This window comes from Periplaneta americana, chromosome 6, assembly GCF_040183065.1.
Source record: "Periplaneta americana isolate PAMFEO1 chromosome 6, P.americana_PAMFEO1_priV1, whole genome shotgun sequence".
NCBI lineage: Eukaryota > Metazoa > Arthropoda > Insecta > Blattodea > Blattidae > Periplaneta > Periplaneta americana.
The window spans coordinates 36,065,733-36,077,776 of record NC_091122.1 but is presented as its reverse complement, the minus strand read 5'-3'; the positions used below and the strand labels follow the sequence as shown (position 1 = coordinate 36,077,776).

The 12,044-nt window shown below is 35.5% G+C and overlaps 1 protein-coding gene across 3 annotated transcripts in view; it reads left to right on the top strand.

Moving 5' to 3' along the window:
• LOC138701208 (rho guanine nucleotide exchange factor 10-like) overlaps nucleotides 1–11,618 on the top strand; it is a 505,000-nt gene extending 493,382 nt beyond the window's left edge. For all 3 annotated transcript variants that reach the window (XM_069827865.1, XM_069827867.1, XM_069827868.1), the window contains exons 14-15: nucleotides 1,983–2,280; nucleotides 5,722–11,618. In XM_069827865.1, coding sequence (XP_069683966.1) covers nucleotides 1,983–2,280; nucleotides 5,722–7,071 — 1,648 coding nt within the window. In that variant the 3' untranslated portion in view covers nucleotides 7,072–11,618. The remainder of the gene's footprint in view (nucleotides 1–1,982; nucleotides 2,281–5,721) is intronic.
• The last annotated feature ends 426 nt before the right edge of the window (nucleotides 11,619–12,044 follow it).

Below are 12,044 nucleotides of genomic sequence, written 5' to 3'. Positions count from 1 at the left end.
TCCAGGGATTTAAATTAACATAAGGCATTAAATTGAAGTAAAATACATGTACAGTAAAATCCTAATAACCGGCAATACCAAAACAACGGCACTTTTAGTTAGGCCAAAAAAAAAAAAGATGTCATTCATGCAAAAGGGAAGAGTCGAAGATGTGATGGTTTTCGTGGATCGCACATGGCGAATATTGTTTACTCTGTACATTGTTCACGCGTGAAAACATAGACAAAAAATCCCGTTATGTCCCTGGAGATCGGTGAGCTGTCACTTGGGCCTTGCAAACAATTCGCAGAGACAATATCTTTAAATTTACCACTTGAACTCGCCCATTCGAGTGTGAAATTCTCTGTTTCTACAGCATGTAAACGTTTCATAAGAGTTATAGATAGTATATGTAAACAAGAAGACATTAGAGGTTCAAATCATCGAAGGCTACTACATCTTCACAGTTGCGCTAAACTGCTCTTCACGTCACATGGCCGCTATTTAAAATTGTCATAAAGTTACGAAAACGTTTAGTATTTTTTGCGCTATTATGCATTACAATAAATTATGAACTGATGAATGTACATTACCGTATTCAGTACTAAAAATAAACATTGTACATATTTCAAAACTTTATTTTAAAAAATTTCTACATGTATGAAAATTACTAAATTTAAACATGAAAAAAATATGTATATTTGTGCAGTATGACTCAGTTACGAGAGAAATTTTGTATGATATTCTTGTTGAATTTGGTATTCCCAAGAAACTAATTCGATTAATTAAAATGTGTCTCAGTGAAACGTACAGCAGAGTTCGTATAGGTCAGTTTCTGTCAGATGCGTTTCCAGTTCACTGTGGGCTAAAGCAAGGAGATGCACTATCATCTTTACTTTTTAACTTTGCTCTAGAGTATGCCATTAGGAAAGTCCAGGATAACAGAGAGGGTTTGGAATTGAACGGGTACATCAGCTGCTTGTCTATGCGGATGATGTGAATATGTTAGGAGAAAATCCACAAACGATTAGGGAAAACACGGGAATTTTACTGGAAGCAAGTAAAGAGATAGGTTTGGAAGTAAATCCCGAAAAGACAAAATATATGATTATGTCTCGTGACGAGAATATTGTACGAAATGGAAATATAAAAATTGGAAATTTATCTTTTGAAGAGGTGGAGAAGTTCAAATATCATGGAGCAGCAGTAACAAATATAAATGATACTCGGAAGGAAATTAAACACAGAATAAATATGGGAAATGTGTGTTATTATTCGGTTGAGAAACTTTTATCATCCAGTCTGCTGTCGAAAAATCTGAAAGTTAGAATTTATAAAACAGTTATATTACCGGTTGTTCTTTATGGTTGTGAAACTTGGACTCTCACTTTGAGAGAGGAACAGAGATTAAGGGTGTTTGAGAATAAGGTGCTTAGGAAAATATTTGGGGCTAAGAGGGATGAAATTACAGGAGAATGGAGAAAGTTACACAACACAGAACTGCACACATTGTATTCTTCACCTGACATAATTAGGAACATTAACTCCAGACGTTTGAGATGGGCAGGGCATGTAGCACGTATGGGGGAATCCAGAAATGCATATAGAGTGTTAGTTGGGAGGCCGGAGGGAAAAAGACCTTTAGTGAGGCCGAGACGTAGAATGGAAGATAATATTGAAATGGATTTGAGGGAGGTGGGATATGATGATAGAGAATGGATTAATCTTGCTCAGGATAGGGACCAATGGCGGGCTTATGTGAGGGCGGCAATGAACCTCCGGGTTCCTTAAAAGCCAGTAAGTAAGTATAGTATATCTTTACATAATCTAACCTATAAACGTATTTTCAAATTATACAGCAAAATCAGTTATCCGGCCCTAGCTTTGTCCCACAGTTGCCAGATACGAGGAATTTTACTGCATACAGATGTAAGAGTTTGTACTTCTTCCATTCATTTTAATGTACACTTATTGAAGTGATCTGAAAGCTTACCATGTTGCAGGTTACTCTTGTATGCCGCTGGGGAACCTGAGAAACAAGAGGAAGTGGGAAGCTGTACAGTGCCAGCCGTGATTGTTCAAATACGATGCCACTGTGATTGTGTTTTCGTTGCTCTGGCAAATGGAAGCCTCCTGCAGTACTCACGCAACCCACAGGATGGTGCCTGGGCTCTCAAAGATCCACAGACACTCTCATTGGGGACAGATCCTGTATCATGTCTCCTTCCTATCAACATGTGTCTGTACGCAGCCTGTGGCAAGAAGGTGTGGGTGCTCAGTGCTTTGACTGGAGAGATACAGGTAATTCGATTAACATACTGTTTTAGTACATCGTTGTCATTTCCATCCCAATGATTAGGCCTTCATGACCTGTTCCATCTGTGCTGTCTCTTCACTAGTCATCCAAGTTTTTACCACTTCCCTTTTTATATTCTAATTTAATATAATGTAGTACGGTATTTATGCATCCAAAATCTGATTAGTGTAATATGTAGCTAACTGGTGATGTATGCAATTGAGGAGGAAAGGAAGTGGCTATCCTACTCCAATATCTGCTGACCTAGTAGATCCTACAGTAGACCATACTGTGTAAGGGTAAAGTCTTGTAATAACCCTCTCTAGAAAAAAATAGCGTGCTAATGTAATGTATAGTACAGTAGAACCTCTATTATCCGTGTTAATGAAGGGGGTTGGCTCAACGGTTAATCGAAAAAAATCGGATAATCCATACCATAAAAAATTTTCGTAAATTTAGTGAATATGCTTACGTGCTCATAAGCTCTTCTATGGTCTTGTATTGAATACGCTTGGCGGTGGAACAGAACTTCACTGATTTAAGTCTGGTTGTTAACAACAGGTTGTTAAGTTGCAAGGAAACTCCTTATAATGGCTATCTTTCGGAAGATAGGAAGAGTGGATGTTTCATGTAGTAGATTTATGTACCTGTACTTTATACACGTTATCCTTGATTTTTATTACATTGCATATAGTTGTGATTCCACTCTCGTATTCTGAGATGTGCCACAGTTTCTCGTTCCTCAAACCACTCTATTTGCACTTTTTGATACTTAGTACAACACGATTTCTTTTGATATCCATTATCTCCTGGCCTAGTTGCCTCATAAATGGTGCCTTCTTAGTATCACTTGTGAGCTTCAGATCTGTCTTCGAACAGGTGACTAAACAACAACAATGCCCTAAGAATCATGAAAATCTACAGTTGCAATGTTTATGGAAGAAATTGTATACAGAAGTTATACAGTACGACAACTTGAACAGTAGACCATACTGTATAAGGGCGAAGTCTTGTAATAATTCTCTCTCGAAAAAAATAACGTGTTAATATAATGTACAAAACTTCATATATTTCTGTAGAAAAAAGAAAAAAGCAAGAGGAAGACAGTTGGATAATCCAACAATCTGTTAATAGGGTGATGGATAATCGGGGTTCTACTGTACCAGTAAATTACTTCACTTTTTTTTTCTCTTTGTTCCTAAAAATAAACTATAAACAGTATAGTACAGTAATAGTACATTATGCAATGAGCCTATAATGGCAGTAATTAAGACGCGAGTATGTTTGTTTATGAAACGAGCGCAAGCGAGTTTCATAATTTTCATACGAGCGTCTTAATTACCATTATGGGCAAGTTTCATACGACTTTTTATGCTCGACCATTTTTCTAACTTGAAATTATTCATAAGTTTTCATGTTATGGTTATGTAGTGACGAACGGAACTGACCTGAATTGTGAGATGTGCGCAGACGCGAAAGTATTGATTTTTTTCCGAGGCACGAATATCACTGACCTTGATATAACCTAGAGAACATTAGTCTTGATATAACCTGGAAATTGATTTAGAATTGAAAAACGAGATGACATATTGAATTTATTTGAATATTATTTACAATTAACGCTAATTATTATAGTAACAGAACATAACCTTCTGTGACAGTGTTGGATTTCCAGCCTCCGTGACTTTTCGCTAATTGTCTTTCGATTGCATATCCGAGAATAATCGATACTGGCGGGTTTATAACGGTACAAAGGTGATTTGTCATTGGCTGAACAACTGAATTATAATGAATAGGTGTACTTTAATGAGGTGCATTAAAGGGCTACTACCAGGTGTATAATTACTACATTTCGGCATGGTCGAGCATTTAAGTTCAATATAACGCATTTGCTCTAAATGTGTAATTGAGAATTACAAATGGGGTTGTGTACGAAATATTCCCATCCTGAGAATTAATTAATATTTATTGCGTCATCTTCGTGAGACTAAAAGTGTTTATTGAACTAAGTTTCACGAAGTTGATGCTGCATTGGAAGATGGAATAACAGTATTTCTAATTGTGGTGCTTAGGCGGGAGGGACAAATTACTTTCCATCATTTGGCTAGTTTACAGAATTATAAGTTAATTTTATTTAAATATTGCGTAATTGTGACACATTTTTCAAATAAATAATTGTGACACATTTTTCAAATAAAAAATGGATTTTAAGACCTCCGGTATTGGAGAGCAAGATTGCTAATGACTTCAATGTTAGATACAGCACGTTAGACAACGACAACATTATTAATTGGAAATATTGGAATAATTTGAGAGAATTGAGACATTGTAATGGATGAGTTCACAACTTATTGAAGAAATTAAGAAAACTTCTTAGGTTATTTTTTCAAAACAGAATTTTTGTTTTCTCCTTAAGGATATTATAGATCTATTAATTTGTCATACAGAATAATATCTGTAATATTGACAATTAATATTTGAGGAGAAAAATTTTTCTCCTTAAGGCTTAAATTGATTTACAAAATAATTGTAACTACTTGCCATGAGAGAAAATTGAAATAACAGTTAGTCTACCCATAGACATTGTCATTCCTCAAACTGACATTAAATCTTAATAAAGCTTATAAAAAAATTAGTCGGAGAACAAAATCAGGATATTTTATGTCCTCTCATCATTCAAAGGAAGACGGAAGACATGCCCCTCCAAATCCGGGCATCTGCCAAACCTAGTTAAAACCATTATAATATGAATAATTATTTAGTATTGGCTATATTTATAATTAGTTATGTTCATGACATTTAACAAGATTCAAAAATTTATTTCATTAGCATGGGTGTATTTTGAAGTTAAAAATAGGATTACATAATTTTTTTTTCTTCCTCCCCCCCCCCTCCCACATATTTATATACAAGCAGCCTTCTCGTTCTCATCAGGAAAGAAGAGCGGGAAAATTGTACAGACTTTTGGCTGTGGTTACAGATCACTGTAGCTAAATAATAAGACAAAATATCAAATGTATCAGCCATCATTTTCCTCATAATTACACGTTCATAATTTTATTCTTCACAATTGATTAGTATGTGGAAGGTTTGAAATAAAAGTTTATTTGCAAAATGATTTCAAAGCCCTCTAATCATAAACATTAATTTTGATTAGGATTAGAATCAAGTAATTCTACTATTTTTTAGTAATGAATACTGCAGTATTTTGTAATACAGTTAGGTTATGGCAGAACTGAAATGTTTGTTTATTTTACCATTAGGTTTGTTTACTTTACCATTATGTATCAATGTTTTGTTAGTAGAAATAATATGAGCACAGTTACATAGTGCGATGCAATTGTTAGTTTAGATATAATATATTTTAGTCCCCCCCATTATTGTTTTTTTAAACTTCTGATTTTTTATACCTTGGCTTGACATTATTTTACTTGTATTATTTTCAGAAAAACTTCAGTGTTCAGCATGAGCATGTAGGTAATGTGAATCTGATGGCTCATTCAGGAATTGGATTGTGGATATCTCTGAAAAATTCGAGTACCATCTGCCTGTATCACACAGAAACTTTCAAACACCTTCAGGATATCAACATAGCTTCCAATGTGCTTCGTGTCACATCAAGTTCAAATAACTGCAGCAACCGAGACTGCATCAATAACAATCGAGCATCTGTGACAGTTACTGCACTTATGGCATGCAAGGGATTGCTGTGGGTTGGTACCAATGTAGGAATAAGTTTGACAATTCCTCTGCCGAGACTAGAAGGTGTTCCAATTATCAGTGGGAGAGTGAATATATCCTATCATGCACACTTTGGTCCGATTTCTTTCTTACTGGCGCTGCAACCAAGAGGTACCGGTGTTAACTTCCATTCACCGAAGCCCCAAGAGGAGGAAGTTAATGAAGACAGAGGGAAGGACGATGAACCTGAGAATCAGGAGGAGGCTGGTGATGATGCTGTAACCAAAGCCAAATTGGAGAAACAGAGTTCTGACACTTCGGTGACGAGCAGTGTTGCTGCGAAGCTGAAACACCAGCTGACTAGCAGTCCTGTGGTGATTCGGCGTCGAAGACACAAGGAGTCGGATCTGATGGCACGTCGTGCCTCCAAGACATTGCCTCGCGGTTTGGGGTGCGGTGGTGGGTTGCTGTCCACGTCCACAACTTCGTCACAAGGTTCTGGTGACACGTGTGATGTTTACGGACTCTACGGAGAGCTAATGTATGTGAAAGACTATGAAGGTGAGGACGGTGCTCTGAACGGAGGGACTGATCCAATCTACGAATCTCTTCGGCGTAGTGATCCAGAATTGGCAGCAATTCCCGGGAAAGTTAGTACATTAGATCGTCGATTAAGGCTCAAAGCAAGTCGTCCTCGATCGTTAGACTTGTCAAACTGGTCTGTGGACTCTCGTTCCTCGTCGTTGTACACGTCTTCAGGGTCCGAAGAGACGTTACCTTTGCGAAACGGGGGAGGGAGTAGGAGTGTATCCAGGCATGGCAGCAATGTTAGTTCTTCAGCACAGGTCGCGAATGGCCCGTCTGATGTTACTACAAATCTTCCTACCGAATCCGCAGTGACTCAGATAGAGTCAAAGCCTACGGTTAAAGGTGCCACAACTCCTACAGATTCGTCGCGTAGGACTGTGATCACACTGATGGGTGGCAGAGGATATGTAAACTGGAGGCAAGCTTGTTGCTACTCTACCGACGGGAAGAATAAACATTTCTCTACGTCATCTCCAGAGCCAAACAGCAATGATGCTCATATTGTGATATGGGAGATGAAATTGTGATATCAAATTGTTGTGCTACTGACCATGATAATCTTTTCCATTGTGAACGCATGCCGTTTCTGTTGCATCATTGTGCTATAGCGTGAAATTGCATTCAGATGTGGATTGGAATAGGGTCATGAATAGATGCTACTTTGTACCTTTGTTACACATTTTGAATTCCATTAGCTTCCATCTGAATATTTACGTATTTGCGGAATGAACTTTAAAATCATTCTGGCATTTACTAACTCTATTCTGGTACTCTGAAATTACACAAGAAGTGGCTTATGGGAAGGTGTGACACATCTAAAGGTTAAAAAATAATGGCCTGCAGCATTCTTTGTTATGAATGAATATAATGTGTTTTAGTAACTCAATTAAGAGAACTTTATTAAATTTGAGAAAGTAGCTACATAAAAAAGAAAAGTGTTAAACTCTTAAGCTTGATTCTATATAAAATTAATAATTCATAGTTTTAAAATAATTCTGGAAAGAAATCTTTCTTCTTGTAGCATTTTATAATATTCATGTCCATAGTTAAAAGTGAGATCTTTTTCCTTCTCATACTTAATGTTTAAATTAGACACATTTTGATGCGTAAATTTATTAGACGGAAGTTGTATTTTAGATGATTGTGTTCTGTCGTAAGAGTTAATGAACACTATTGTTACTGGAGTAAAAATTCACAGCTATTCACTACCACAGTAGTCTGTTACCTATATGCCCCTTCATTATGGGTGTAGCTTCTACTTTGACTAATCATACAATTGTATAGTTAAGCTCAGCATAATTAAAACTTGAGACAGAATATGCAACAAATTTCAAATATTGCTTTCATCGTTCTAAAAATATAATCTATGCTGTGTACAGACTTGTGTTACAAATAGAAATATTCCTCAGTAAATCTTGAATCTCTCTTCGAATGTAAGAAGAAAGATCCTGTAAATTTTAGTCCACTTGGAAGAGTAGTTTTAAATGCTTTTGAGCTAAACGTTTGCAATCATATGTCAGGAGTTAATTTAGTAATTTAATTCCCAAAAGTTATTGCATAATTGAAGCATGTTGAGCTATATCTATTTTTAGTACAATCAAACTGAAAGAAGTGAAACACCTTCTGTTGGTTTTGTCCTATTGTTTGTCTACCAGAAGTAGAATTAATTGCATGTGATAAGAACTTCGCAATATCTTATTTTGGCTCATTTGGTAGCTTGCATTACAAAAATGAATTTTACAGAACACTTCCTTTCCACATCTGAAAGCTTGAGTAATTTTGTATGCCATTAGTGTCCCTTATGTTTAATTATACCTGCGAAGTCTGACATGACCTCACTATGTACAAAAAGATATAAAAAAAAAATCTGTTGTGAATATATCTAAATTGATGTCTTGTGTTATCATCATTGCCCAAAGACTTGTTTCATTTTTCTGCAAGGACAGTGATGTCTTTGTTCGCATACTCTTTATAATGAACAAATTGTTCTCGTTATTTGTGTAAAGAATTAATATTTTCTGGTATAAAGAATGTTACCAAGTGCTTTCCAGCCTTTGGAAGGTTTCCCTCTTAGTTTTGGTTTATAATCATAAGTGTCACAAAAAAAAAAGTCATTCATCATGGTTTTCATTTCCATTGTAAATTTTGCTTGATATTATTTTGGCAGAATAATGCATAATTCTGGGACAAAGCCATACTGCTAGAAGAGAAAATAAAGTAATCCCCCTGTATGTGCGGAGGGTATGTTCTGAAACCTACAGTGGATACATGAAACTGCAGATAATTTTTTTTAAAACATACCTGTGATATAGTTTGATCAAATTACAAACAATAAGACATTAGAAAAAGAAATAATACTGTAATAATAATAGTAATAATAATAATAATAATAAATGTGTTACACATTATTACACTTATGAACATGTGTACTCACCAACTAGATTTTCTATAAAACCCTTCAGGCGCAAAATGTCGTCAAAAATGTTAACTTCGGATACAGATTTCATGGATAAGAGGGAATTAATATACAGGGCTACTGCAAAAGAACCATTCGTTTTCAAACTGCTATATTTTCCAAAGTATTACTCGTACAACAATGAGTAATAGCAGGGGCGAATGCTAGTCACGAAAGTTAGGCTTGCTCTTTTATTCATAGAGGAAGATGGGAGGATATAATAATTCATAATTAATAAAAATAATCAGACCCACATAAATAATTTATTTTATAATTATGAAATCATTATGAGTCATGGATCATATTTGTTTATCAGATGTAGAAGTTCGATATAATATAACAAAAATGGCCAACAAAACAGTTTATTTAGTTTTTTCGACCCTGCCAACCAATGCATATTGTTGTATTGAGCTGCACTGAACGAGCGCACATATTCTCTATGTCTGTCTTCTGTTGAATAGTTCTTTGGGAAAAGGATTTAATAATACAGTATTGTTTAAGAATTAATATATGCAGCAGCTAACATAATATGCGTTCCGCTCATACGATTTTATTACATTGCACTTGCAAATCACACTACATTCCCGCTGTCAGTATTGCTCTGTGTAACGTTAAATAGTCGTTGGTGTAGCTCTCAGATCAGAGCTTCAAACAACACATAACAGAAGCACGTGCGCCTAGGACGGGCCAAGGAGGAAAGCACTTGCGCTCGCATCATATTCTCGCTATTTCTACATCTTTCCTGTAGCTCCGAGAAACGAGCAAGTGTTGCGATACTTGCGGTGTGCAACCTGCGGATGGTAATACGCCTATACAGTATTAAAAAAATCAAAAGAAATTTTAATGTACGTAATCCCATTTTGAGAAATACACATTCTACAAAAATATTGGGCTTGCGCAGCAAGCATAACATGCCCGGAGAAATCGGCCCTGAGTAATACATCAAAAGAACCAGAAACGCAACACATTTATTCCCACACTACAAATATTCTATGTATGCCCCTCGGGTGACACGACATACGTCCAGGCGGTAGTCCAGTTCGTTCCACACATTGTGTAGCGTTGTCCTGTCAGTGGCCATTACTGCATTATTGATGTGCTCCCTCAGCTGTACCAGTGTTTGTGGCAGTGAGGTATGTAGACGCGGTTCTTAATGTACCCCTAAAGGTAGAAGTCACATGGCGTTAGGTCTGGTGACCTGGGGGGCCAAGGGAACAACTTGGTCATCTGCACCAACACGACCAATCCAGCGATTTGGCAGTTCATGATTCAGGTATTCACGAACATCAAGCATCCAATGAAGGGATGCACTGCCTTGTTGGAAGACAAAATTGTCTCGCATATTCCAACACACAAAAACTCTTTTCTTGTTTTGTCACCATTTTGTGCAAACATTACACTCGTGCTGCCAGCTGGTGTACACAGTGCAAACCAGGTGCGTTTCCGGTTCTTTTGATGTCTCACTCATTGTTGTACAAGTAATACAGCATTATTAAAAAGGAATGATTCTTTTGTAGTAGCCCTGTATTTTCGAGACGGTGAAAGACAGTTTACTGACGGATCAAATTACATTTATATTATTGAGTAAAATTGTTTATTTTGCATTCCAGTTCCTCTACTGCTCTATTTTTTCTTGCATAGGAATGTAATTTTGGGGGTTTCAGACTATATTGAATGTATTAAGAATATGAGGTAGAAAGTATTGTTGCTTTGAATTATAGAAATTAGCATGATCAAATTTGTATGGTTACATTTTTTCAAATGACTAATTTTAATTAAACCTTTGAACACAAGAAGGCTATAACGAACTCTAATGAAGATAAATATGTTATAAACTTTATGCACTGAAGTTCGATCCAATTCATGAAAAACAGAAAATATCTATGCAAATTACATCTCGGTGAAATTCGGTTGATTATTTATTATTTTATCTATCACTGCCTAGACGCTAGTCATTTAATTCACTTGTGTAATTGCTATTGTGCTTTTTTTTAAGTATATTATTATGGAAGTATCTCAGTTTCTTTCGATATAAAAACATAATGTTCATCCAATTTCTTTTCTCTAGTCTTCATGTGTAATTTCTGCACCTAAGACCCACTTTCATTGTCAAAATTTCCCTTTTGAGAGCTTGCTAAAGAATTGTGTTATTTTGCCATTATAATTATACCATCTCATTTACAGATCTGATATAAATGTTGTACTCAGTAAACTTCTGTGTATTCCTTGTGTTATGAATTTAAATAATTCATGTGTGTAAAATTCTTACATATTTATTTCTTTACATGAAGAGTGACTTTTAAACAATATAATGTACATTACCTGGAATGCAACTGTTCAAGTTTGAATTAGTAATCTCCATGTTTTGAGTACAATTACAATACTTATAAGAATCTGCATCCACAGTGAAGTCTACATTGTCATCTTGGTCTCATGTATCAAAAGTGACATGAACTTTGAATCCTGACCATTACAGATTATTAGCACTTAGGAAAGCCTTGTATTTCTGTTTTATTTATTTTTCATAATTTAGTAATTTAAGCCAAACTTCATCGTTCTTCCTGACTTTCATATTTCTGTCAGCACTGAAATACTATATAATTTATAATAATATTAAAATCTTGCTGCATTATTTCTGTATTGCAATTTTCTCATCCTTTTCCCCCCTTCCTTCTTGCCATCACTGTTCATTGTTTGTGATTTCAAATTAATGATTTTTGGTATCAAACAGTATAATTAAAAGAAAAATGTACTGTAAATTTTTCTGTTACTTCGTTTTAGCAAATGCTAGACTGGTAAATTGCACACTACGAATGAGTTTCTATTATCACTAATTTATTAAAACCACTGCTGCCAAAAACAGATTAAACTTTTGTAATAAACCTGTTCCAGCTCTTTGCACACATACAGTAGTGAGTGAAGAGTAAATTCTTTCTCACTGTTCTCTAGTTTTTTCTTACTTCAGTTTCTCTCTCCTTATATCAAACATTTATGTCCATGGATCGAAGCATAACATTTATGATTTTATGTAAATAATCTATCTTT